Source organism: Rhopalosiphum padi, chromosome 3, assembly GCF_020882245.1.
Source record: "Rhopalosiphum padi isolate XX-2018 chromosome 3, ASM2088224v1, whole genome shotgun sequence".
NCBI classification, from domain to species: Eukaryota; Metazoa; Arthropoda; class Insecta; order Hemiptera; family Aphididae; genus Rhopalosiphum; species Rhopalosiphum padi.
In genome coordinates this window covers 24,271,905-24,299,821 of record NC_083599.1, presented here as the reverse complement: position 1 = coordinate 24,299,821, position 27,917 = coordinate 24,271,905, and the positions used below count along the sequence as shown (strand labels likewise).

The window sequence follows — 27,917 nt, the reverse complement described above, 5'->3', positions numbered from 1 at the left end:
CCTGAACACAAATGTTGTCCATTTGTAATACACAGACAACACAATATAGGTATTAGTGTGTGACATCCTTAGATCTAAATTAAATTATATTAATACAAAAAATTACTTTTGATGAGTATTAGTGTCTTCTTTTGTTTTTTTTTCAGTAGCATTTGCCACAACAACCATTGGCATTTGACAAGATTGAGACATAGCACACATGCCTAAAATAGCTTCTATTTCATTATTATTGAATTTTCCAAATATCTTGATAGTTTCTTCTTGACAAAATTGCACTGTTGGCAAACTAGTTGAACTATCTAGTATGGTTTCTTCATATAGTATGTTGTTTACATTAGATTCTGGATTATAACATTGTTTACTAGTACTAGGCATAGAGTTATCATAAAAACTATACTTGCTAGTACTTGGAATATTGTGATTAAATAAATTACTTTTGTAAGGAACGTTTGTATCAAAATTAATATTATTAACAGTTTCTTCAGCTACAACGAAACTATTTTTTGCATCATTTCTAGTATTAGTTTCATAGAGAGTATCTTTTCTTATACCTGGTTGACCTATTGAATCAAATAAATCTTTACTGGTACTAGGCTTATAAATATCATATTCTGAAACATAATGATTGTTCTCTATAACTAAAGCGTTATTGAGATAATCTGGATCTACTATTTTTTCTCTAAATTGCAGTGGTAGCACTATAGATTTATCGACATTTTCAACTTCATTATCATAACTTTTAGAGTGTGGAGACATTTTAAAACTAGAAATAAGAACATTTTGTATACTTTCGTCATAGTATATATTACTTTCATCATCTGTATCTATTAGTGAAGTGTTATGAAGAGGTATACTTGATGGTACTGGTGGTAAGGATTGATCAATATCTTCATCACTTTGATAATCAGGTTCCTCTACTATTACCAATCTTGATTCATCATCATCATCATCATCATCAACATCCTCTTCTTTAATGGCATAATCATTTAATTCACTTGGAAAAATACAAATGTTATTGGGTGATGGCTCAAATGGTTTTATAGATAAATCTAAAATTTGATTTTTTATATCAGATACATCAGATTTGTTATGAGTAATTGAATCATCCATTTCATTTAGATTGTTCAATTTATCATTAACTTTTATCTCAAATGAATTCGTGCTATAGATAGTAGGAACAAATGGTATTATAGAGCTATTGTTTTCAACTACTTCTAATTGTGCTGAAGAATCAATAACTCTGGGTAGCTCATCAAGTTTTTCTATTTTCGATAATTTTGAGGAATCAATGTCAGAAGAAATAATATCAAAACTGCATGGTTTAAATTCTTTAAATTCATAAACATCATCTGTGATTAGTTCATCATTTTTTAAAACTTCAATTTCTAATTGTTGATCCAATATGTTAGTTTCTTGAATGATATCATTATTACTATTTGTTGAAATTGGCATAGGTTCTTTCATATCTGATTTTATTTTGTCTAGATGAAAACCAGGGCCAGAATTTTCAGATTTATCATCTAAAGGACAAGAGATGACTTCAGTTATTTTTTCTAATTCATTTTGTTTTTTAATTCCAGAGGACAATGAGTAATTATTGGTATTAAAAATTTCTGATTTTTTTGTCATTGTCAATTGTTCAGCATTAATTTCGATTTCTTCATTCCGATTTTTTGAAAACTCGGACAGTTTTTTAAAATTATTTTTAGTTTTTTTTTTAGGTGACAAATAACGATTTGAAAAAAATTTTGGTTCAATTATAACATTATTATCATTTTTACTTTCATTCTCTACGTCTACACCTTCATTAACTGCATTAGATTTTATATCATAACTTTGTGATGGAATCATAAAATTCAAATCAAATGACGGTTTTATAATAACTTGTTTACAAATCTCAATTTCTTCAGATGTATTATCATGAGTTTTAAACACAGATGATTTTGCTTTTTTATATGGGTATGTTTTTAAACACTTATTTTTTTTTTGATTATAAGTATCTAAAGGCTCTGTTTTTATGAAATCTAGTTCAGTAGTTTTGATTGTTTTTTTCTTACTATATTGCTTGAATGATTCTTCAGGTTTTACTGTATATTCGGTTTCTGAATCGGAATTATCTACAATATAATTAAGTAAATATAAATGTTACACATAACGGTATACTAAATTTATTTCATTTTTTCATCACTTTTTTTTAGATTCTGAGTGGAGCGATAGTATCTGTATAGATTTTACATTGTTAAATTTCATTATTAAAAATTTAAGAATGTCATTAGCGAAGGTTAGACATAGGTACACGGATAAATGCCCAAATACCTACATTTAAGATTTATTGCCAGTCAATATTAAGCTAGAAACGATTAATTAGTTAAATGGAGTATACTTGTATTAGGTTGATTATTAAATCATTATTTAATGTAACTCATCATCACAATTATATTTTTAAAAAGATAACTATAATCATTAAATATTTTTTTATTATTATTTATTTTTAATATTTTTAGTTAACTTTTTAACTTAGTAATATTATACTATATTAAATTTTATTGTACTTTAAGGTTTAACAGTAAATATAAATTAAATTGCCATAAAGTCTTGATATTATTCATATATAGTCAACTTTGGGTAACTTGTACTTTGATATATTGAATATAAGAAGTCAAAAAATTTAATTGGTTTTTAGTAATTCCCCCACCAACCTACCCAAATGAACTTTAAGTTACATAAAGTCAACTTTTTAATTATCTAGAATGGTATATTAATACTCATATGATCTACATTTAAAATGGTTGGTAAAATCAATAACCTTGTACTTAATACTTGTTGACTGCTTATACTCGTAAATTTGTTTTATTAAGAAGACGCCATATCCGCACTTTTTGTCTCTGTCTTACTGAAGTACATCATAACAAATTTTCGTTTAGCAGAATACATTTTGTGGTTGTTAGCTTTAATATTAGAGTACATTTACTTATTATCAAATTTAAATTTAAGAATATTATTTAGACAATGACATATGATTTTATTGTTATTATCATTTTAAAGTGAGTTATGGACATTTTAAAGTTATAATATTTTGCATAGCTGTAATATCACAAAATTTGTTCTGCTGAATGAAAATTTGTTATGATGTACGTTAGCGAGAAAGAGACAACACATGCGGGTATGGCGTCCTCTTAATATAAATTATCTACAATAGAATACTTACCAAAATAAGATTTAGTCAAAGTACATGTTCTTCTAGGCCGAGTACTACTATAAGGTGTTTTTGTTCTTTGTGAATATGATTTGATCGGAGTAACTACTGATCGTCTAATTCTACTAGTTGTTGATAGAATTTTTTCTTGGTCCCAATTTGTTTGCTAAAAATTGTGAAAATGTTAGTTGTTTACAAGATTTATATATTTCTTACAAATAATATAATAACAATTAAGTGCTGTATACACCCAAGTAACCATTCTAATAAGTATTAGTAATTATATTTAAACAAATTTTTTCCCAAAAATGTTTTCATAACATTAAAACTTTAATGCTAATATATCATTCAATTATTTTTAACAAATAATATATTTAATTATACAACCAAAGAAAACTGCCATCATATTACTTGGATTCATTTTTTTAAATAAGTTAATTTAAAATGATTATATGAAATACGGATAATAGTTGATTGTTATTAGTATTAGGATTTATATGCTTTAAAAGACTCAAATTTTTATTAAAATATGCAGCAATCTTCAAAAGTTTCAAAAATATGCAAAATAAAAATAGTAAAATTTTAATCTTTGGTAATCGTGCAGTATTCTACTTTGTTGTTATAATATACTACCTACCAAAAAACTTGATGAGTAAACATTACCGTATTTTATTAATTACAATTTATTTATTAATATTCTTTCAACATACTTCCACTAATAACTACCAAGGGCAGACATTTTATCTTTTTAGATAATTAATACATGTTTCCTCATTATAGATATCAAAATGCCCATGTAAATAGCGCATTGATTTACTCATTAAATTAATAAACAAATACAAAGTAAAACTCGCAATAAAAAACACACAGATATAACATAGACCAGAGGTTGGCAACCTTTTGAGACAGCAGAGCCAAAAGTTACAATTTACATAATTTCCCAGTTTTTAAAAAGCCACAAAAAATGTTTGTTTCAATATTTTAGTATTTACTTATATATAATTGATTTTTGATTTAAAATAAACAAATTTATACATGAAATAATATTTATTCATGTAAAAACATACAAATATTTTTAGCACAAAATATATTCAAGTATTTTAGCTATAATAATAAATAATACAGCTATTGAATAATAGATAGTTATATGGTTACATAAATAGGAGCATCGAATTTGCATGTAATTGGAAAGTTTGGTACACACTTTTAATTTTAGTTAATTGTGATCATCTGTGCAGGTATTTTATATTCTTAAAGTTAAAAACCACAAAATTATAATGTAAAATAATATGTATTTTTTATATGATAAAATAATGATTTTTGCATATGGACCTAGAGCCACAACTTAAATTTGAAAGAGCCGCAGGTTGCAAACCCATGACATAGACTATTATAAAAAATATTTAAAAGTAATTAATTATCGTGGGTCTTGGTGAATATTTAATATTTATCAGTTATCACAGTGTTTCCCAACCGGTGGTCCGTGGGCCAGTCATAGGTGGTCCGCGGTACCTTTCTTAGTTTTCTATTAAAAATTATTATTTTTTTTTTGAACAGCGAAAAATATTTTATTTTACCGTAATATACGGTTATCTTATCGTTGTTTCTGCCGACGACCGATAAGTATTTTCCACTTTTATAAGTGTGTAGGTATCAGAGTAATAAATTATACTAATAATAATAATAATAAATTTTGTGTATTCTTGTTAATGAGCAAAAAAAAAAAAAAAAAGGTCTTCCTAGTTTGTGTAAAATTGAGGTGGTCAGCGACCTATAAAATATTGTGGAAGTGGTCCGTGGTGGTAAAAAGGTTGGGAAACACTGTAACTTAATGGCTATTATTTATAATATGTTATACAACTATTACAACTGTTATATGTTATTCATCCTAATGAATCAAATTTACTTTCCCACAATAAAATGAAATGATATGAAATAAAAAAGTATGGTAGGTAGCATACTACACGAGTACCTAATCTTCAATATATAAAACGGATTTCTATTTCATTCAACTACATTTTAGATTTACCAAAAAAATATGTAAAATGATACAATATATTAACTCTAATCATAATGAAAAAAATTGTTTAAGTCTAGATATATGTTTTGAATACTTTATTTGTCTCAAAATTATAATATATTATTTAATATACTTATTAACTTATAGAAATAAAATAAATTATTATTGCATTAGTAAATTATTTTGTGGAAAATATAGCTAACAAGAATATAGATAATCTTGTAATGTAAATCATGTATCAACAAAAAAATATTTGTTAAATGTACAGTAGAACTAGAGTTGGGTATTATTCGACTAATTTTCAATAATTTTATCTTAGTTAACGTATGGTTGGTATTTTGGTAATTAAAACATTTACATATTAAAAAACAATAATTAGCATTTTATTTTAAGTTCACGATTGTAAATCTTCTTTTATTTGAAATAAATAGAAGAATACTATAAATGAAACAAATATAGAACTATCATCTAAAGAGAAACTAGACAGTAAAGAAACCGAATATATTTGTATTTTTATAAGCATTATGTTTGAAAATTATTCAATTACATTTTTAGTCAAATAATTATAAAAAAAATCATTTGAATAATTATCTAGATAATATTTTACCCAACTCTAAGTAGAACCTAGATTATCCAAACCCTTTATTATCTAAATGTCAATACAAGTCAATTGATATATCCTAACGTTTTTTGGATTTATTGTGCCCTTTATAGTTACTATACTTCATTTAGAAAGCATACTTTAAAAATTTAAATATTTTATATTTATAATGTTATGCTATTTTATAAAAATGAAAATCAATAAATTATGCCATGGTAATTTTGTTTATTATATTTTTATATTTTCAAGATAGGTATATAAATGTATCCCATGTACTGGCGACTCAAATACAAACAAAAATACAATTATGTTGTAAACCGGTATACGCATACTTGTTAAATATCTTATATTTTAACGCTTATATATTTAACAAAATGTTCGTATCTGCAATATGTTTATTTTGTTATTGTTTAGTTCTTGTAAGGTCTAATACATGTATGCTGGTTGATTGTGAATAATGTTATATTATAAGTGTCAAGTATTGAAGTGTGATTTAAGTCAAGGTCAGATGGGGTAATTGTAAATGAGGTTGGTATTTAAATCAAAGGAATAAATTATAACCATTGAACTTGATAATATGGTTATTTAATATGTTCTTTCATAAAACATATAGATTGCAGAATTTTAGAGATAACATCTTTTCTGTTATAATTTACAACAAAAATTATATTTTATTTTAAAAGATATTCATTTTCATTTACCACATACAATTTTATGATAACCTTAAAGCTTAAATCTGTTCATTTATATTTCTCCGAAATCAAGGGCTAATGGTAAATGTAAATTTTTTTTAGGTTTAGGATTTAAAAATGGCTAAAATTGCATTGAAAATATATATATTACATCCACTAGTATGATATACAATGATAAAATCAATTTATGAGTAAGTAAACAACTAGTAAAAACCATTTAAAATTACTCCACCTGACAAAACAATAATTATTTTGTTTGTTTTTTGTACAAAGGCAAAAGAAAAACGATCAGTTACATACTGTTTGCAATAACAATACATATTTAAATTTAGTGAGTGTATTTTCAACAGATAGGAGTGTTCTATTTCGCAAAAGTGCGAGGCAAAAATATTTTAGTATAATGAAACATATTGTTATAGCCTTACAGGTAAATGTTCATGGAATTCAAGGTTTAAAAAAAAAATATAAGTATAGATAAAATAATAATCATTAATATTATAAAAGATTCAAAGATTATTCAATAGGGTACACACTATTCTAAATAAACAAGAAAAATTGTATACTTAAATATTTTTTTTTTTATATTATGTATTTGAATAACCTACTTTTGCATTATTAGTTATGGCTTGATAATCTCTATTGTAAACTGTCAAATCATCTTCAACAATTGTTAACATGTCGTCTTCATTATCATATGGTTCATCTTTTATATTTCTGTAAAATATTGCGGAAACTAAATAAAATTATGTACTTAGATTTATAAATACTTTTTGAACATACTTAAGTATTGGAATATTGTTGTTTGAAATCTTCTCTTCGCCGTATTTCTTCTTCCTAGGAGTTTTTATTTTTTCAGTGTCCTATGATAGAATACATGTACAATTTTAATAAGCATTACATATTAATATCATTGATTAAGATTATTCAAATGGGATATGCACTATTTCAAAAGCACTAGAACAACTGTATACTTATGGGAAAATTTTTTTTTATTTAATTATTTTCTGTTAAATAATTATTTACAAGTCTCAAAATTTTTATTATTGTTCAAATTAACTATGAGATTACTGATAGTACTGATATCTTTAATCAATAACATTTAGAATATTTAATTCTAAATAAATATCTAATATAAGCAATATTTTAATATATCATGTATTAATTCAAACATTATATTGAGTTACTAAATTGTAATTAAAAAAAAAATTAAAATATACAAGGTAGGCTACTGTTTTGCTGTACATTATGTGTCGAGTAGAACTCAATATTGAATAAATCACTATAATGGATTATGTTTAATTTAAATTCAATAATAACCCATTCCATGCAATAAGCAAATTCTATAGTGGAAAACGTTTTACAATACGAATGCAAACATTTAAAATGTTTAAATTTGTAAGAGTTTGGTGCGGTGTGTAAATTAACCTTGATACAAGTCACAAATGACTATACTTCGTGATAAGTCTGAATAGTAATCATGATAGAAATAACCAAACTAAACCATGATATTGGTTATTTGAATTAAACAGACCAAACACTAGATCATGACATTTGTAATGTTAGCAAACGTTTATTTACTACTACCTTGGACCATTGTTTACCAGACAGTCCGAATGCCTCTGTTATCAAACGTTTACCGCTATAGAATTTGCAGGATGAAAAAATATTCTGAGCGAAGACTGTTTATACTTTATTAATCATGGTAACAAAACAATTATTTTAATAATAATTTTGGATTTAGTTAAAATTTCAATATTTCCTTAATGTTTTGTTAGTTTCTCCTGATAAAGAAAAAATAAGTCAAAATTAAAAATTTTAATCTTGACTTATTTTTGTTACAAACTAGATAAAATTTGTTATTCAAAACCATATTCAAAGTGGAAAATCAAAAACATTTTTGTCGTGAATAGTGTACATACTACACACAAAAAAAAACACAACACGTCTTTGTAAAATCAATATATTCATCGCTCAGAATCTAAAATTTAATAATTTTTTTATAAAAAAATAATATTTAAAAACTTAAATTAAAAACAACAATTTTAAAATCTTTTTCTATTCAATTTTTTTACAACTATTTTACATACTTCTGTAGAACTAATTTTAGATGAATCTATGTTATTATGACTATCTGGTTCTTGTACAAGACCTATGATTTTGAATCCAATTCTTAATATGTCAATCCACTCATCATATCGTAAATTCCATCCCGTATAATGTATGTAATATTTCATCACTCCATCAATATTATGCATTTTAAGAACCTAAAAATGTAAAGTATTTATGTAATTTAATCTTTTTTTTTTTTTCTTGTTTGAACCGACGGCGCCGTGGGAACTGCCTTCGCATTACTTCCACAGCACATGTAATTTAATCTAAAATGATTGATAATTTGATGATACTAATAAAAATTTTAACATTTCATTTGGTATTGCATATCAAAACATTTAGGTTATAGGATGAGAATTGAAACTAAAATATTTACAAAAAATTAATTTAAGATCAAATGCTAAGTGTAAGACAAATGACACATAAGACAAAATTAGATCATTTTGAAGATAATTAAGAAAATGTATTTATTTTTTTTAAATAACATCGATTAAACAGTTCTATAAAAGCCATAGTAAATGTAGTAAATATTATAAAAAAGCACTAATGTTTAATATATTAATAATTTTTATGTTAAATATTAATAAAAGGTCAATAAGTAAATAATTTGTTAGCCTATAAAGATTATAGAGATTTATAATGTAATTGTTTTAGTTTAATTGTAATTTTGTATACAATACAATGTTTTAAAATACTTATCATAAGAGCTTGGAAGTTATAGGAGCTAAAAAAGGCAAAATATGAACAAAGAAAATTGTAATATTTATCACACAAAAAATTATTCAGTCCCAAAAAATATATCTAATGTTGTTAATAATTTACACGAGAACAAAGATGAAATAAGAAAAAAAAATGTTGAAAGTAATATTTAAAATATGGCAGATTTTGAAATCAAATTAAGAGTACATACCACTGGTATTTTTTATATCTGTCTTACAAGCACGTAACAGCAAATTTGCACTCAGCAGATCACTTGTAGCTATGTTAGTTTAAAAATTAGAGTAAATTGACATATTATGAAACTTGGTGTTAAGAACATTATTTATGTTTCTATGTCAGTTTTTTACAGTATTTAAGTTATGCATATATAATACAGCGTAAATTAAAAATGATCATAATTCACTTAATAACTGTTCTGTCGTAAAAAAAACCCACATACAAACACAGAAACACAGCTAATATTCTTATCACCAAGTTTTATAATAGGTCGAGATTCAGTCTAATTTTTAAACTAACAAATATACAAGTGATCTATTGAGCATAAATTTGCTATGTTACACGCTTAAGATGGAAACAACAAATGTCATCATTACTTAGTCTTAAAATGAAAAATGTGTTTCAAAAAATACTGTCAAATAAGTTACAAGAATATTGGTTTTATATATAAACTCCAATTGTTGTTATGTTCAATATACATTTTAAAATGAAAAAGCCCTATCAATAAAACCTATTGTTGAATGGTAATTAAAATTTGGCCAAATGATACATTTTTAAAAGTAAATATTTTGAACTGCATGGCTCAGGAAAAAAATATAATAGACTAAATCATATTCTGGCATACTTTATACTTTATACTTTATAGAACAATATATAATGGACTAAAATGAAATGTCATAGGACTAACATTTTTGTGTTAAACATTATATGGATCTTATGAATTAAACCAAAATTCTGCTAGTCTGTCAAATATCAATCATGTAAAACAATCTTACAAATAGATAATCATTAGATATATATACATTAAGTCGATAACTTAACAATAACATAATAGAATATTGGCATAATAGCATGATATTAAAGATTAAATTTGTAACACACTGCGATACTGTTATTGTTAATTTAACATTTAACTACAACAATGACAATAAACAACTATGTTAAATAATATTATTTAAAATACATATGTTAAAAAATGAATAAAAAATATATGCTTATTTCCCCTAAAATATGCATTTTTAATTTTTAAACCCACCATCCTATGGTTTGAAGTTTTAGCTTGGTCTGCTAAAAATCTAAAACACAAAGAATAAAATGCAACTTCTACAACTTACTAGTCTACCTAACTCAATTCAAATTTATAAAATAAAATATATATTTTGTATTATGTATTTGAATAACTTACTTTTGCTTCATACAATTGATTTTGATTATAATATACTAATAAATGATCTCCAACAACCACTAATGTATTTTTATTAAATGTTTCTACTTTGATATTACTGTAAAATATAACCAGTATTACTACAATAGGATATATATAGATTAATAAATCGTTTTTAAACATACAAAACTGTTGGAGTATTGTTTGAAGTCTTCACTTTATCACTTTTTTTCTTCCTAACATTCTTCTTTTTTTCAGTGCTCTATGACAGAATTTATATAGAATTTCTAATAAATGTTTTATTAAAATTTCATTGTTTAAGATTATTTAATTAATGCATACAAAATCTAATTATAAAACACAAGACAAATTGTATACTTAAATAAAAATGTAAGAACTAACAAATTAAATACATTGAATTATAGAGTGATATAATATACTTTAGTCTACCAATATAAATTTAAATTAATTTTTTTTTAATTTAAAAATATAGAAAAGTCTAGTTATGCATTAAGTCAAATATGATTTTTCATTTTATATAATTAAAGAATAACTTAAATCCTTATTAAGACTTTTAGTCTTCATACTAAATAACCAAATTTAAATTAAGAATTATACACAATATTTCTTAGTGCCCAAATAAAAATTAGCCAATATACATTACTCCTAATTAAATTAAGTAATAAAAAGCATATTATACAATATATTAAATAAATTTTACTTTAGGTACATCGTCGGATTTTCCTGTATTTGAAATGTCTTGCTGGTAATAAGATACTCCTCTTTTTGACTTTTTGAATGCAGGCATTATGCTTAAAAAAGTTTTAATTTCTTCATCAGCTTTCCTTTTTCTATTATCTAGTAATTCAGATTTTACTTTCGTATCTTCAATTATATGATCTTCTAGTGCGTCAGTATCAATCTCTTCTCTTAAGATATTTTTGAATTCATTTTTAGTTTTGACATTTTTAATAGAATTTTTCAATTCTACTTTGTTTGAATCACATTTCACTAGTTCTTTATTATTGAATGATGTTGTTTTTTTTATAACTTTGATAGCTTTGGCTACTTTTTTAGCTCCTGTGAAATCCTTAACTTTTTTATTGTTTGATTCAGTTTTTGTTGACTTTTTAGGTAATGTTTTGTTAATATCTCTTATGATACTGCGACTAAAACTGCTGCGTGATCTTACTTGTCTTGGATGACTTAACATTGTACAACCTAATTTTCGATAAAAATTCTCAAAACCATGTAAAAATCTGAAATGCAATTACATTAAACTTATTAATTTTCATCAAATAACAAAGTAAAAAATATAATTAAACAATTCATGAATTATTCATTGAAAAAAATTAAGTAAAACTAGCAAAATATATTAATCAAAATGATCTATAAAAATTAATTTAAGTAAACTATTATACTAATATTATAAAATACTAAATAATGCTTATTTAACCTGTCGTGACTCGAGTATATAAGCTGAACACCGCTGCTAGGGCATAGAGAGTGATTTACTAACTGGGAATATTTTATCACAAAAGTAATAATTTAGGAACAAATAAATGTATAATAATATATAGGTAATTAATAAACTAATATAGGTAAAATAAAATGTTTTTATTAATTAAAACTAAAATAATAAAAATAATTATAATGATCATTGTCATATTATGTTACCCGTTTATATAAAATGTAATGTTGTAAAATGTTATCTTATAAAACTATTGTTGCTATAAACTATTATTTAATAAAAATCAAAATGTTTATATTTATGTAAGTGAATAATTCTAACGCCGTTACTCAAGTGTTGAGAGATTATTATGTATAAAAGGTCATTAAACTAATTATTATATTTCTATTTTATAGAAAAAACTTGATTATGATTTATTTAAATATTGTTGAGAAATAAGTTGTATTTTCCCTATCTTATATTTTTGGATAGATTGTGTTAACATTATTACTAGTTTATCACACCACGGTCATTGGAAAAAATGCCGATTTGTTTTAATTAAATTTTCTTTTTAAAACCCTTTTGGACCCCGTGATACCATACTTTTATTCGTAATTAGTATTGATTTTTAACAGTTAATATTACATTTTATTAGAAAGCATATGGTTATTCTTATCACATTTATAAGTTTTCCCGCTGAATTAATTGTTTATTAATTTATCATTGATAGGTATATTATAACTTTACTACTTGCCTGATTCGTGTCGAGTGGATAAATTATGATATTTAGTAAATTATTTATGAAACAAAATATATTGGTTTATGTAAATAATTATTTAATAATTTTGTTACATTTTATTTAGTTTAGAAGTAACAATGTCAATTATTTTATGATTCCGTGCGGCATCATTGGAAATAAACAGAATATATTTTATTAAAATATTTATTACACAATGTGTATATTTTGTTTATATCTATTATTGAACAATTCTTTTTATTCAACAACTTACTATTATATTTATTATTGTTATTTAGTACCTATAAATTAAGGCTCTCAATGGTGAATAAATTACAAACATGCTGTGTGAATATTTGTCAGACGTAGACGAATTTGAATTCCTAGTCAAAAAACAAGAAGAGGAAATTTATTCTTAAATGCTTTTAGAGTTTTAGACACAGACAACTTAATGTGCCAAAACATGCTTGAATTAAATAATTTAGTAAATGTATTATTTATTTCCATTATCATTGTTATTTACAAATTATCCAATTAATATAGGATTTTAATAAAGGAATTTTTGGTAATAATTCACTCAATGATTCTGGTTCAACACTTGATTGTGAGACTAATTAGAATAATGATAATTTTACAGAAGATCTTTATGAAAATGTACCTAATGATGGTTTAGACCAGGGATGGGCAACTGGCAGCCCGCAGATATATGACCATTTTTTAATCAATGTTATAAAAGTATAGATTTTTATACTTGTTTTCCTATTATTCAATGTAATATAAAAGCTTGTTATTTTGTTTTATGTTATATTGTAATACTCTTAAGTCTAAAGATATAGACAATTTGAGACATTTATTTGTTGTATATAAAATCGTTCTGTTCTTATATATATATATATTTTAAAAATTGATAAGTATATAGTTTTTATTTTAGAATAAATATTAAAGTTCAAAAATAAAAACAAATAAAGTAAAAAGATTAAGAAAGTAAAATTTAAAAATAAAACTTCAAATTTAAAGTGTAAAATATATATTCCTATATATCCAATGATGCTGTAAGTTTTATGGTTTATATTTTTTAAATTTTATCTCATATTTGAGTCCTATAAAGTAATCTTAAAAAAAATTTTTTTTTGATTTTATCAAATTTTTTCAATTCTTAAGGGGAAAAACAATGCAGTAAAACATAATCGTCAATTATTGCTCACGGGATTAAATATCATTTTGTGATCTGTATTTTGTACATATTTTATATTGTATGATTTATATAATTGTAAATTTTAAAATGCCGTAAAATCGTAGAAATGTTCTAAATTTATTAAAAAAGTGGATAGTATTTTATAATTAAACAAACCATTCCATTTTAACCAGATGGTTCTGTAATATTTTGTCAATTGTGTGAAACTTTCAATAACAACATGTTAATACTACTTTAAATAATAGTTTTTTTAAATGTAGAACAAATGAAAAATAAAAATAATTATTTGTATTGTATAAAAAACCCAAAACTGGTAATATTTTTAATGAAGAACTATGTTCATTGTTGATAAATATTAATATACCTTGAAATAATCTTCAAATTCCAGAATTCAAGAAATGATCTTAGTCCACATTACGATTATGTTATTATTATAATCAGAGAAGTTATTGGCAGCTCATATATTTTGATTGTTGTTGGACACAACAACTAATATAAGTAGTCGCTATATATAAAATTAATTAGTTGGCGTTTTAAAACATGAAACATCAAGTCAACCCTATCTTATAACATACAAAAAACAACCAAAAACTAATTGCTCTATATTATCAATGTTCAATAATGACAGCTTAAAAATATTATTACTTTTAGGGAGGAAAAAATAAAAACCTTACGCTCGCTTTTATTAAATGCAGTACATATGGTAAAAATTGAAAATTTATTAAGTTTTCTACCCAAATATAATTTATATATTATGTATACCACTATCTCTCTTTCTCTATCAGCTTTTGAGCCCATGGTTGTAAACAAATTTCTTAACATCTCTGTCTAAAACTATTTCACTAGCATTGTCTATCCCTAGTTGTCTTAGTTTCTTCTTGCTTTGGTTTTCAATGAAATTTTTACCCTAAGGGGTCCAATTTAGTATACAGTTAGTCATTGATTTTTTTTTTTGACCGAGCTAAGTTAGTCTTTAGTGTTGTATTTTAGCATAATAATTCTTGCAATTCAATGTTAAATCAAATGTTGTATGTTTGTTTTTTCATTTTTATTTTTCATCTATAAATCTTTCTAATAGATTTTCTCTCCATGACAGTACATTTTTTTCATCTTGCAGAGTTGTGAGCCACGTTCATATGTGTACATTATCACAAAATAGTTTAACAAATTACCATACAAATATACACTACTTTTGATCTGTTTGACATGAAACCGCTGATATTCTTCTAATTAATTGTTTGCGTATGGCCTTCATCAATTTAGTAGAATATTCAATAGTATATTATAAGCGGTATTAAGTAATGATATTCCCCTTAAATTTTTGGCATTTAAGAAGTCCTCTTTCTTATATATAAGACATATTATTGATTAATTCCATTCTGAAAGAATCTTTTCAATTGTCCATACTTTTATTATTAGGTCTCATATTTCCTGCATCAGTTTTTATCCATTGTTCTTAGTTCAGCCATTATTATCAAGTCTTTTTCTTTGGCCTTATTACTTTAAAACATTTTAATGGCCACTTCTACTTTTTCCTAACTCTGTATCTTATATTCTGGTTTTACAGGTAGTATATATTATGTTCTTTTCATTAATGTCTACTGGCTTCCCAAATAGTTTTTTTTAAATATTTCCCTAATTTTTTAGCAATCTTTTTTCTTCTGTTATAAGTAAGGCATTAGCATTTAAATGTTCTTATTAATTGGTTAAAAAAAATAGCTAGTTTATTCCGAAATTTGTTTCAGAACCTAACAATGCTGTATATGAAATTTTATTTTGCATATTTTTTCATTTTCAGGACATATTTTAGAATTTTGTACATTTTAAAACCATATTTATGATTTTTAAGACTCAGTGAATCGAGAATCACTAATTATTTATTTCATTTATAAAAGTTATTATGGATAATTTAACTTATTAATAAAAGATCACTAATCGTAATATATAACTGGAAATGTCCAGTTAATATTACATAACAATGTCACATAAATAGGTAATATTATATTTTATCGTATATATCGTACTCGTCAGTTGTGGTTTATACTCGTGTGGTGCTTTATTAAAACATGTATAGTAAAATTATACAAAACAAACATACAAGTATACTAAAATTGTGTTCCTATTATAAAAAAAAAATAAAAATATATTTTTAAGACAAAATTTACTTAAGTATTATGATATTACTTATGAAAACATTTTGATGAAAAAACTTAAAATTTCAGTGATATTTAATATAAATAAAATTGATAATTTTTGGAATAACCTTATTTAATTAACTAAATTTACTGTTTATTTGAATGTTAATGAAAAGGTTATTAAATATATTATCTTTATTATGAATTTTACAAAATTTTAGATTTAAAAATATAATTTTATTTTTTAAGTTTAGTCAGTTCAGTCTAAAAATTAATAGATTGTATCATAAAATTATATACTAACTTTTGATAGAAATTTTTAACAGATAAAGATGATTGTCGTTCATGACCAGCTTTAATTGATACAAATAGCCATTGATTATCTTTATCAACTTTGTTATATCCTCCACAGTTATTGACAACCTAAAAATAATTAAACAATATAAGTTATTAATAGTTAAATAATGGCTTTAAATATTATTTTTTAACTTAATTTAAAAATCTAAGAATTTTATCTCAATTTTATTTTATTTTTTCAGTTGTGTAATATAGAAAATGCTGTTTTTTTATATAAAATTTATAGTTTTATCAATAATTTGTAAATGAGAATATAAAGAGTATGTTAAGTATTATTTATTTATTTAAGCAATAAGTAATTTATTCATGGAATTAATAGCAGTGATGCAAGTAACCTGACAAAGAAAATATAATTTAGAATATGTAAATTTTTCCTCCTATTAATGTGTCAAAGTAACACATGGCTATTTGTTCTAGCAATTGTATATTACAAAAAGCATATTAAGTATATTATTGCACTAAATTAGTTAAATGAATTATATTTTATACCTTAAATAGTTTATATAAATCAACATCCTTTTCATCAATCATTGGAGCTTGATTAAGAGGAGTTCCTCGGTCATCCATGAACTTAATTAACTGTGCGACAAAATGATCTTTTTCTTCAATTGGTTCTTCATCAGAATTCTATAAAACAATTTATTATATAAAATATAAGCATAGTTAGTTAATAAAAACATGTACATTTTATAATATACGAAGGTCTTTTATAATATAATTTAACATCCAATTAATGAATTTAAATAATAACAGATAATATTTTTATGAGCATCAGGAATAGTGTGTTGTATGATAGCGAGATATTGAAATCTGCTGACAAAAGGATTTTGGTGTAACGCGGAACATCATTGTCCAACACACTACGGATGGCCATCAGTCGTTGTACTATATTTGAATCAAGACATTGTTATTAGCTAATAGTACACCTAATACCAAAGTGTAATTCTTTATGTCATTTATTTGTATGTATGTTAATTAAGTGTTGTGTAAAATCATAATATTTTTGACTATAAAAAATAATGATTTAATTAAACATCATTATTCTATTAAAATTAACAAAACATTGAATTTAAAACTGCCACGACTTCACAAAAAAAATCTGACGAAGACATTTTATTAGCTATGTTTAAAACATAAAAGAAAAATGAATTAGCATCATAGTTTTTACTTTTAGAAAAATATGAAGGAATGTGAACACATAACTGTGCCAATTAATCAACTATTTAATAAATCACATATAAATATTATTTCTATCAATAATCTACCAAGATACAAAGAATCTAGACAAATTAATTACTGGATAATATCATAAGCTTCTCAGGTATAGGAATATTAGTAATAAATGTTACGCTTTTTAAAAATTTGTATTGAACAACTTGAAAATCATTGATATAAGTTGATACATTTTGTGACCAAATTAATGAGCTAAATTCTAAGAGAAAACATATAAGAGAACAATACAGTTATCACATGATATAAATTATTAAAATGTTAAGTAATTCTATTAATGAAACCAAGCAATTTGTATGATTAATTTAATATTAGCTTATGATTAAAATTAATCGACAAATCATGTTTGTATAATATAATATAATAACCTTTCATAACATAAACCCTATTTAATTAATTACTCTTAATTTTATACTTAAAAATAATTTAATTTTTGGAGCAAGTAAAAGAATAAAATTAACCTTACATTTAATAATAATAATAAGCTTACATTGCCATCATAAGTAGTAGTACAAATTGTATCAACACCAAATAAAAAAACTCGATCCCAGTGTGGTGGAAGTTCATCATTGTCAAGATAACAATTGGCTTTTTTTACAGCTAAAAAAATAATAATAACTACAATTCTTTAGAAAATTATATGAAAAATTTTAATATTTACCAGTTTTAAGCGTAGAATTTTCCACTCTAGCACCAATTTCTTTTGTAAATTCAGTTATTTCGTTTTTTGATACTGCATAGCTTTAATTATAAAATATAATAGTAAAAACAGTTCATTATACTTAACTAGAGGTAATGCTTACTATTTTTCGTCTTTAAATGAACGAACTAGGCGGTTTTCTACAAAATTAGTCCTGACCGAGGATTGTGAAGTGGGTGCAACTATTAAACCAGGAAACCAATTATCTTTTAATTTCTTTTTTGTACCAGTTACAACACAAACAACTTTTCCAATATCTTTTTCCTCAGTTGCTGAAGCTTCTTCTTTCCTAATTTCCCTTTATTGCGCAAAACATTAAGTTAAATTAAAATAGAAAAAATACAAGTAATTACTATAATTATTGAGTTGACAATATATATATATATAAAGGGTATTAATGTCATGTGATAGCAGATTTCAGCATGATAAATTTAAATAAATTAGGAAAAAATTACCTACAAGAAAACCACTTTGAATCATGTAATCTAAATTTTAATTTTATATTAATTATTTTTTTATTAATTAAAAGGGGAACTTCTAAAATTCAAATGGGAACCTATATTTTTGAAATATTATAAAATTATTTATTTTTTAATGAATTTTGACATATTATTCATAATTATATCAATAATTGAAGAAACTATTACTATTTGAATTTAGTATTTAATTTATAAAATGCTATCAATGAATACGTAATAATAATAATATACGTTTATACATCTGTACGCCAACGAATTGTTGTGCAACCTTAATAATCTGTACGCTATCTCACTATTAATTTATCATAGTAATACGTATATTTGGTATCTTGATTTCATTTCATATTAATATTACATAGGTAAAATCACACGATTGTATTGATAATAAAAAAAAACAACACATTAGACCTGTAGTATTATGTATGCATATTGTATATTTTACTATTTATAATCAATGATATTATTAGAACGGTTTTTATCTTCTCAATAGTTTTTCATAATGTTTATTATTTATAACATAAAATTATAAACAAATTTCATACAGTAGATAAATAGGCAATACAATACTTAACTATACCGAATTGTTGTATAAATTATATTATACACTATACAGCATACAATTATTTAAAATGTATACAAATAGGCACCTACCTGTATTTTTTTTAACTAATATAGGTACCTAAATATATTTTTAAATTTTAAATATTTTTTGTATTTATGTATTATGTAATAACTAATAGGTACTAATATATTCAAGATGATATGCTAAATGAAGAAATCTCCCACCAAAGGAGCCTTATAAAAGTATTTTTGAGTAATGAGGAATGCATAAACCAAAGTATTTACTAATATTTTAGGTAAAATAACCAGGTATCTAGCCCAATTAAATTATCATAAAAGATTGTGATTGGTTGGATGAAAGTTTATTAATTTTAAATAAAATAACGGATATTTATTATTTCCATATAATTATACTAACTATACCTAACTATACTAAAAAAAAAAAAAATAATTATTTAATTATTTAATAATATGATGTCCCGGTTTGGTGATTTTAAAATCTGGCAACCCTATTTATGAGTCATGAATTAAAGTAAAATAATGTTAAATACATTAGCAAATCTAAATATCTACTGAAATTTGCTGAATTGTACCATCTTTCATTAAAATAAAAATGTATCATCAAATGTTACAATATCAATATGGAGAATAAAATTTAATGAAAAAAATGATGTCACATTTTATAGTCTTAGGTACAATGACTTTAGAATAATTAAATATTTACTTAATTCTAATTAAATACCATACATTTTAATAAACTTTTGTCTAAAACTGATTGAAGAAAATGTATCATATCCAATAACAGTTTTAATTTCTGTTAGTTGTTAGTGTTAGTTTAAAATAAATGCAGATTCTTCCAGACGATAATAAACAATTAACAATTCAAACGCATTAATTACGATGGTTTAAAATATCAACTTGATTGAAATAATGAAATAATTAAACATGTATTTAAATTTAGTTTAACTTTTAAGTTTTAACTGTCACATAAAAATTATGAAGTAAAAAGTGAAGCATTATCAATCAGGTTATCAACAAATAACCACATATCACCTAACCATTTATCACTATTATGATCGTATTGATAAAATAATACATGTTATATGTAATAATGTATTCAAATATTCAAATTTATAATAATAATAACATTTAATTTATAAGTAACTCATAGAGTAATTAATAAGTATAACTATAGCTATTGTCTATTTAAATAGTAACTATATTAAACTAAAGAAGGATTTCCTGCCAGAAGTCAAACTTACAGAATTATTTTTTCACAATAAGAGGATAGTTTGAAAATACTGAAAAACTACTGGACAATTTATTTTCAGTAACACAATACAACTGTACAAGAACACAGTACATGTTTGTCAGTTGTTGTCACTCATCAAATTAATTCGCTGACAGCTATTGCTAATTAGACATTTAGTATTTTGATAAACATTAAATAAATTTAGAGTTATAAATTATAATAATTATAATTATAATTTTATATCACTGATAAAATAATTTGATGGTACAAAACACTATTATTACAGTCTTGTGGCGTGCAAGTACCCTCTATCGTCTGTATCACCACAGACACATATTATATATATTATTATCTAAAATCCTAAACTCATCAATTCTCAAATTAAGAAATGCAATTAGAGCATCATAAATAAAAATAATCTGTAGTTAGATATAATATTAAACCATAATATGGATATACGTTTTATAATGACTACTGTATACTGTAATAAATTGATAATTCGATACCCAGATTATTAAGGTCATACAACGGAAACACTTAGTATTACTTACTGTTGACATTTTATAAATTAGCACTAATATTCAAGTGTAAATAGCTCCTTAAACTATTCACATTAATATAAACAACCCATCAAAATTCATTAAAAATTAAACTGTACACAAATCATATTTCAGAAATGGGCGTCGCCCGTTAACGCACAAACGCGCAAAATATGCATGGGACAAAACCGCACACAGATTTTAAAATACTGGATATCCCATTGCCGCACATTTATATTTTGGACGATTATCGTCACTTATCGACAATTATCTATAACGACATTATTAAACTTTATCTGTAAAAGATTGTATTCACAGTGTACAAATTGGTTTACATTTTAAACCAATATAGGTATCTACAATAACATTTATGTTTAAATTATTACATTTGTGTTACTATTATTACTAATACTACTACAAATTATGACTAAAAATTATTTTTAACTATTTAATTCTATGTAAAATTTTTATATTTAATAAATTTATGTGGTATCGTACCATTTGTTGTATGCGGAATTAGGCTATACCTTTTTATAAATCTGTGCGGTATCGTACTATTTTTGTGTGCGGTGTTGGGTTATACACTTTGTGCGGTGTTGGGTCATGTTTGTGCGGTAATGGAAAGCGCCGTTCAGAAATATAGTGTAGTGATTGCTGTGAAGAACACTGCGATTTATTCCACATTAATCATTTAACGACGTTGCACGTCCTAGTAGAGCTTGAGGTGGTGATGAGAAGGTAACTAGTTGAAATAATGAACACTTGTAGATTAAAAAGTAAGTTATACTTTATTGCAATAAACCAATTACTTTAGATTACTGCTAATATAAAAATACTACTAATGGAAGTGATTAAGTACTCGCGGCGATGTGGCTGTGACAATGCCAACAATGAGCAATAATCATAACGTTGGGGTAAGCAGTCAGTATAGATCCTTGACTACCATCTGACTTACACTAGTTGCTCTACTCATATTTATATGGTCTTATCAATAACCGGCAATAGCCCGCTAGCTTATCTAAATATTATAAATCACGTAATTTACTTAAATTATATGAATCGGAATATCATACTGAAAATATTATGTCACATTCAATTTGGAACACCCTGCCTATATATAATAAATAAAAATTACCCAAAATCTTTTTTATGTTCTTGACTTCTGCGATCTTGTACATCATGAGTTATACCACTGTGTTCTGGATTGTTAAGCGGAAGTTGATCAAGATTAGTGCTATTAGCAAAGTATCCTTTACTTTTCAAACTTATTGATTTTCTATTTAAGCAAGCTTTATCACCATTATAAAATGCTGCAAAATAATATAAGTAAATAAATAAATAAATACTATACTATTATTAAAAAATGCATACCAACTGTGTATTCACTATAATCTTGTACTTTTAAAATTTTACCTTGAACTATATCATTTGTATCTTGACATCTTAAGGCAATATTTGCTCCCAACTTGATATAATAAGAAATACATTAATATACATAGACAATTCAGGTATAAACTATAAAAGGGCTAGATTGTATAGATAATAATTTATTACCTTTAATTGTCCTTTAACTGGAAGACCTGTGTAAGATTTGGATATTTTATCAGCATATTGTTGAACCTTAACAGAAATATAATATAATATAGTATAAATGACTTAAAATTAACTGTTTATAATAAATTGACAAACTTTGCATTTGTAATTTTCTGATATTTTTTCAATTTTTGCTTCACAAAATGCCCCTTTGGACTTGATACAAACTTCTGTGCCAACAGCAAGAATAAGTGGTTCATCCGAATCTACCTATATTTTACATATACAACAATTATTTCCTATTTAACAATACAAATGTAGTTTTGAAACGAATTAATACAAGCATTCTAAATAGGTACCTAATTATAAATGTTTATAATTAACTGCATGCATAGAACAATTATAAACTCATAAGACTGAAAGGAACCCATAAATTCCTTGAAATATATAATATTAATTTAGTTGTCACTTACAACTATATAGTTAATTTAAGTCTACTCCAATTATAAAATATTGTTCTAACAATATTATATTTATAATAAAACTCATTTAATATTAAATATTATTCAAAAATAATAATAATAATAATATTTAATATTTTCTATGAAGTTTAATAAATAATAAAAATATACAAAAAAATCAAGATTTTATTAAACCTTAAACATGATAGATTGATTTATTTATTAAATATTAACTTTGAATTAGTAGTGGGATTTTATTTATCATTTTAAGTTCAATAAAAAATAAAAACAAAAAAAATATTTTTTTAATCCTTTCAATTAACTAAAGCTTAAAATGTAAATTACTTGAAACTAAAATTAAACTACTAAGTCAAACATGTATTAGCAGCACATATTATAAATATTATTATTTATAATCAATAATACATGTTATTGAACTTTTACTACTAAACTTATATACTATAAAATAAATCTTTAAATCCTTATGAAAAAAAATGTATAATTTTTTAAGAAAAGGTGCAAATTATCAACAATAAATGTTTAATTTAAGTACATATATCACTTAATATTTCTCAGAATTATTAATTCTAGCAATTTGAATATTATTGTATAACTAATAATGACTAAATATTATTAAATTAATCGTTTAATAATTATAATAATTTTTAAAAAATGTGTTTTAATTTGAAATCAACCAGAACGTACAATCCTGAGATACCTATATATGCCTATATAGTGCTGGTAGATATATACCTAAGTAATATATATTTTAGGAAACATACGACCATACTACATATTGAATTCCATTTAAAAGTTATGGAATAAAAGTAGATACATGTCTACTCTATACTTGTTCATATGTCATATTTTTCTTTCTGAAATCAACCCATAATTAAAAACTACTAAATTCAGGTATTTACATTTTTATACAGTAAATTTGATCAAAGTTGAACATCTAACAACTAAATAGTTGTTATAATAAGTAAATATTTTAAACATTAAACTAAAGTCGCCAAACTAAATCATATTATCTTAAAATCTCTTGATTTATAGAATATTTTAAAATATTAAAATACTAACAATTGGCAAATCTATTTTCTTACCCAATTTAATAATATAAAATATCAATAAAATGTATAATTAATTATGTCATATTACCTTAAAATATAGTGAGAAATTATTTAAAGCTATCAGATTATGCCTAAGTTTAAATAAATATATCGATTGAAAATATCGCAATTGCGTCAATATGTACTATTACCATCGATAAAAATTTGTCAAAATGTTCTATCTAACAGTTTGTCCAAAGACTCCAAAGTGTACTATTACCCATGGTATTTAAAAAATCAGGCAATAGAAATATCTCTAAAGAAGAATAATAGAAGTAAAATCTAAAACTGATGTTAAATCTACATAATAGAAAAGATTTTCCTATATTAAAGGTGAAAAGATAGCTGGCGTTGCAATATCCTACGCTGAATTTCCTTTAAAAATAGAAGGTTTAAAAAGAAACTAAGATTTCTCCACAATGAATAAAAATCTCAAAGAATTATCAAAGATTAATCATGTTAAGGCAGTGTTTCTCAACCGGTGTTCCGCGGCACATAAGTGTGCCGCGAACTAGCTGTAGGTGTGCCGCGAGTCGCAGCCATGGTACACGTGTATAGTATTATTAGGTGTTAAAAATAGAAATTTTCCAATACTTAATTTTCTTAGTGCTCCGTCAAAATGTATTGTTATAAAAAATGTGGGGTGAGCATAAAAAGGTTGAGAACTACTGTGTTAAGGTATTAAAATAAAGATGCAAAAAACCTTTTAAAAATGTTTACAATATCAGATGAAGCTAAAACCTTTTACTCAGATATATTCAAAGAAAGTTTTGAAACAAATAGGCATTCAAGATCAGGTTAATGAGTACAACGAAGATGAAGATTGATTTATTTATTTATTAAAAAATCATTAGCCAATATTTTATTAATGAAGCTAATTTTTTTTTTATTATTATTGTTTATATTTTATTTATTTTGTTTTTATTATACATTGTTAAAAAAAAATAATTAATATTTTTAATAGATATAGGTACCTAACCTATAATAATAGGATACATATATTATAAATCCAATTTTAGATGGTTTAGATAAAAAAAATGGCTAGAAATTCAAATACTATAAAGTAAGAAAAAGTTTTATATCAATTTCTGAAAAATTTTTATTTATTAGATATTATTCTTAATTCATAGGAAGTATGTACATGAAAAATCATTAGCCATACAAAAGGAAATTCGTACTGAAGCTTATACCAAAGCAAAATTAATATCATTGAAACTTGATGCTGTGACACGACTAAATTGATCATTTTTGGGAATTAATATACAATACATTGTAGATGATTATATCAAACTCAGAACTATTGCCTTAGTTGAGCTTACTCAATCACATACAGGTATAAATTAAATATTTATATTAATAATTATTATGTTTCACTAGTATTTAAGTTAAATTAAAATCATTTTTAACTGTACAAATAAATACATAAATTTATATATATTATACTTTAGGTTTATATTTAAAAGAAGCTATTTTAAATGTCTTAAAAAAATACAACATTGAACCTGATCAAATTTACACCTTAACATCAGACAATGGGGCTAATATGTTAAAAGCTGTGAGCTTGATTGAAAAAGACATTTCAGAATTACAAGAGTTAGATAATGAATTAGCTGGTATATCAGAAAATAATAGTGAACCAACTTTGTTGGATATTGATGATAGCAGCTCTGTTTGCAGGTAAATATGTATTTGTGTTATAAATTAATCCTTAAATCTAATTGTTTACAATTAAATGAAGATTAATATTCCTACTCAATGATATACACATACATGTGTTTAAATATAATATATAAGTTTATAATTTGTGTTACAATTTAAAACGTGAACAGAGAAACATGTATAGAAAATAATTTTGATCTTGATGAAGATCGAATCATTGAGTTGCTTATTGAAAGTACAGAGGAAAATACCTATTGCCTAGATAATGATTATGAACAAACTGAAAATATATTAAATGAAATTCAATCATTTCAAAACATTGGAGGCAACATTTTAATATTTACAGGTAGATTGTCACAAAATATTCTTTTACAAAAACATGAAATTTATGTTTAGAAAATTAAAAAATTGTTGACAAAAATAAAAATATGTTAATTTTGATTTTTAGGTGTACGATGTGTGGCTCATACGTTACAGTTGGCTGTGTTAGACAGTTTGAAAGATAATGGAATTGAAAAATTATTAAATAAAGTTCGGTCATTGATTAAAAAACTTCGAAACCAAACATATATATATATATACAAAAAAAGAAAAATTAAAGTATCCCATACTTGACTGTCTAACTCGTTGGCATTCAACGTTAGATATGTTGGAAAGAGTCAAATATCTTAAACCCTTTATAGAGAATATGGCAGCAAATGATTCATCATTTACAAAAGTATGTTTAAATAATTCAGATTGGAATCAAATTGAAGTTATTTCAAAAGCTTTGTTACCATTAAAAATATGTACCAAAAAGTTCCAAAATGAGCAGTTTACATTATCCGATTTTTATGGCGGCTGGATTTTGTGTAAAAAAACGTAATACTTCATTTTCTGAAAAATTGGTTGAATGTTTAACTAATAGGGAAAAACATTTAATGAAGAACAAAGTTTTGTTAGCAGCAATTTTCTTGGACCCACGATACAAAATCACTCTTGATGACCAACAATACACTACTGCCATTAGTCATTTAATTGGAGTTTGGCTTCAATTGAAAAAGTTGGAACAAAAAAGTGTTGACTTATGAACAATGATGACATAATATTAAACAAAGATTCAGAATATGATTCAACTACAGGTTCTGATGGACTTGAAGACTTTCTTAAAGAAAAGGTCAATATTGACAATTGCATTGAATCTAAACTGTCACAAACATCAGTATCTCATAGAATTGAAACAATTCTGAAGTCATACCACATAAAACAAAACAGATTAAACCATAAAATAAATATCCTAAAGTTTTGGAAATCGATGGAAACAGTATATCCAGAAATCTATATCCTTGCTAAAATTGTACTATCAGTTCCATCAACTCAGGTTAGTGTTGAACGTCTATTCTCAGGCCTTAAATTTATTTTGTCACCATATAGAAGTAATATAAATTCACAAAACCTAGAAGACCAATTATTAGTACAAACAGATTGTTCGATAAAGTTGAAAATGAATATAATATTAAAAAAAGGTAAAAATATCTGTAGTATAATATGAATTTAATATTATATTTTTATTTTTATTTTTATTTATGTTTTAGTACTGAGAATGAGAAACATGAATCTACAAACATTCAAATAAACTCATGTCAAGATGATATAGAAGATGACAATAATAAACTTGATTCAATGTCAGGGTTAAAACGCAAAAGAGATTCTTTATAATTAATATATTCTATACTATAATAGTAGTAACCTTACTAGACTAATGTTAACTCAATTGAATTATATATTACAATTAAGTATATGTTTATAAATCCCAACAACAT

The 27,917-nt window shown here is 24.2% G+C and overlaps 2 protein-coding genes and 1 pseudogene across 2 annotated transcripts; 2 read left to right on the top strand and 1 right to left on the bottom strand.

The window, feature by feature from the left end:
- Window positions 1–6: 6 nt before the first annotated feature.
- Window positions 7–27,917, bottom strand: LOC132924920 (AT-rich interactive domain-containing protein 4A-like). Its single transcript, XM_060989361.1, has 20 exons — window positions 27,885–27,917; window positions 27,742–27,805; window positions 24,130–24,167; window positions 23,043–23,156; window positions 22,908–22,973; window positions 22,725–22,818; window positions 22,489–22,663; window positions 18,626–18,820; window positions 18,484–18,563; window positions 18,313–18,422; window positions 17,082–17,219; window positions 16,540–16,658; window positions 11,441–11,978; window positions 10,905–10,981; window positions 10,741–10,837; window positions 8,597–8,773; window positions 7,290–7,369; window positions 7,115–7,223; window positions 3,179–3,362; window positions 7–2,117 (listed from the first exon to the last, which is right to left on the bottom strand). Exons 1-20 carry the CDS (start codon window positions 27,915–27,917, stop codon window positions 103–105), a joined length of 4,503 nt encoding a protein of 1,500 aa, XP_060845344.1. The 3' UTR covers window positions 7–102.
- Window positions 25,952–26,944, top strand: LOC132923826 (uncharacterized; the record flags this gene model as incomplete). Its single annotated transcript, XM_060987800.1, has 3 exons — window positions 25,952–26,069; window positions 26,288–26,461; window positions 26,564–26,944. Coding segments are annotated over 3 exons (459 nt in total), but the record flags the coding sequence as incomplete, so codon positions are not given.
- LOC132923824 (uncharacterized) lies at window positions 27,118–27,615 on the top strand (annotated as a pseudogene).

Coding starts and splice junctions, on each gene's coding strand:
- LOC132924920 (XM_060989361.1), bottom strand. CDS start 27,917: ATGTTGTTGGGATTTATAAACATATACTTAATT. Junction 24,168..27,741: donor TTGTCATCTTCTATATCATC/TTGACATGAGTT, acceptor TCTACTTTTATT/CCATAACTTTTAAATGGAAT. Junction 8,774..10,740: donor ATCAATTGTATGAAGCAAAA/GTAAGTTATTCA, acceptor TTACATTTTTAG/GTTCTTAAAATGCATAATAT.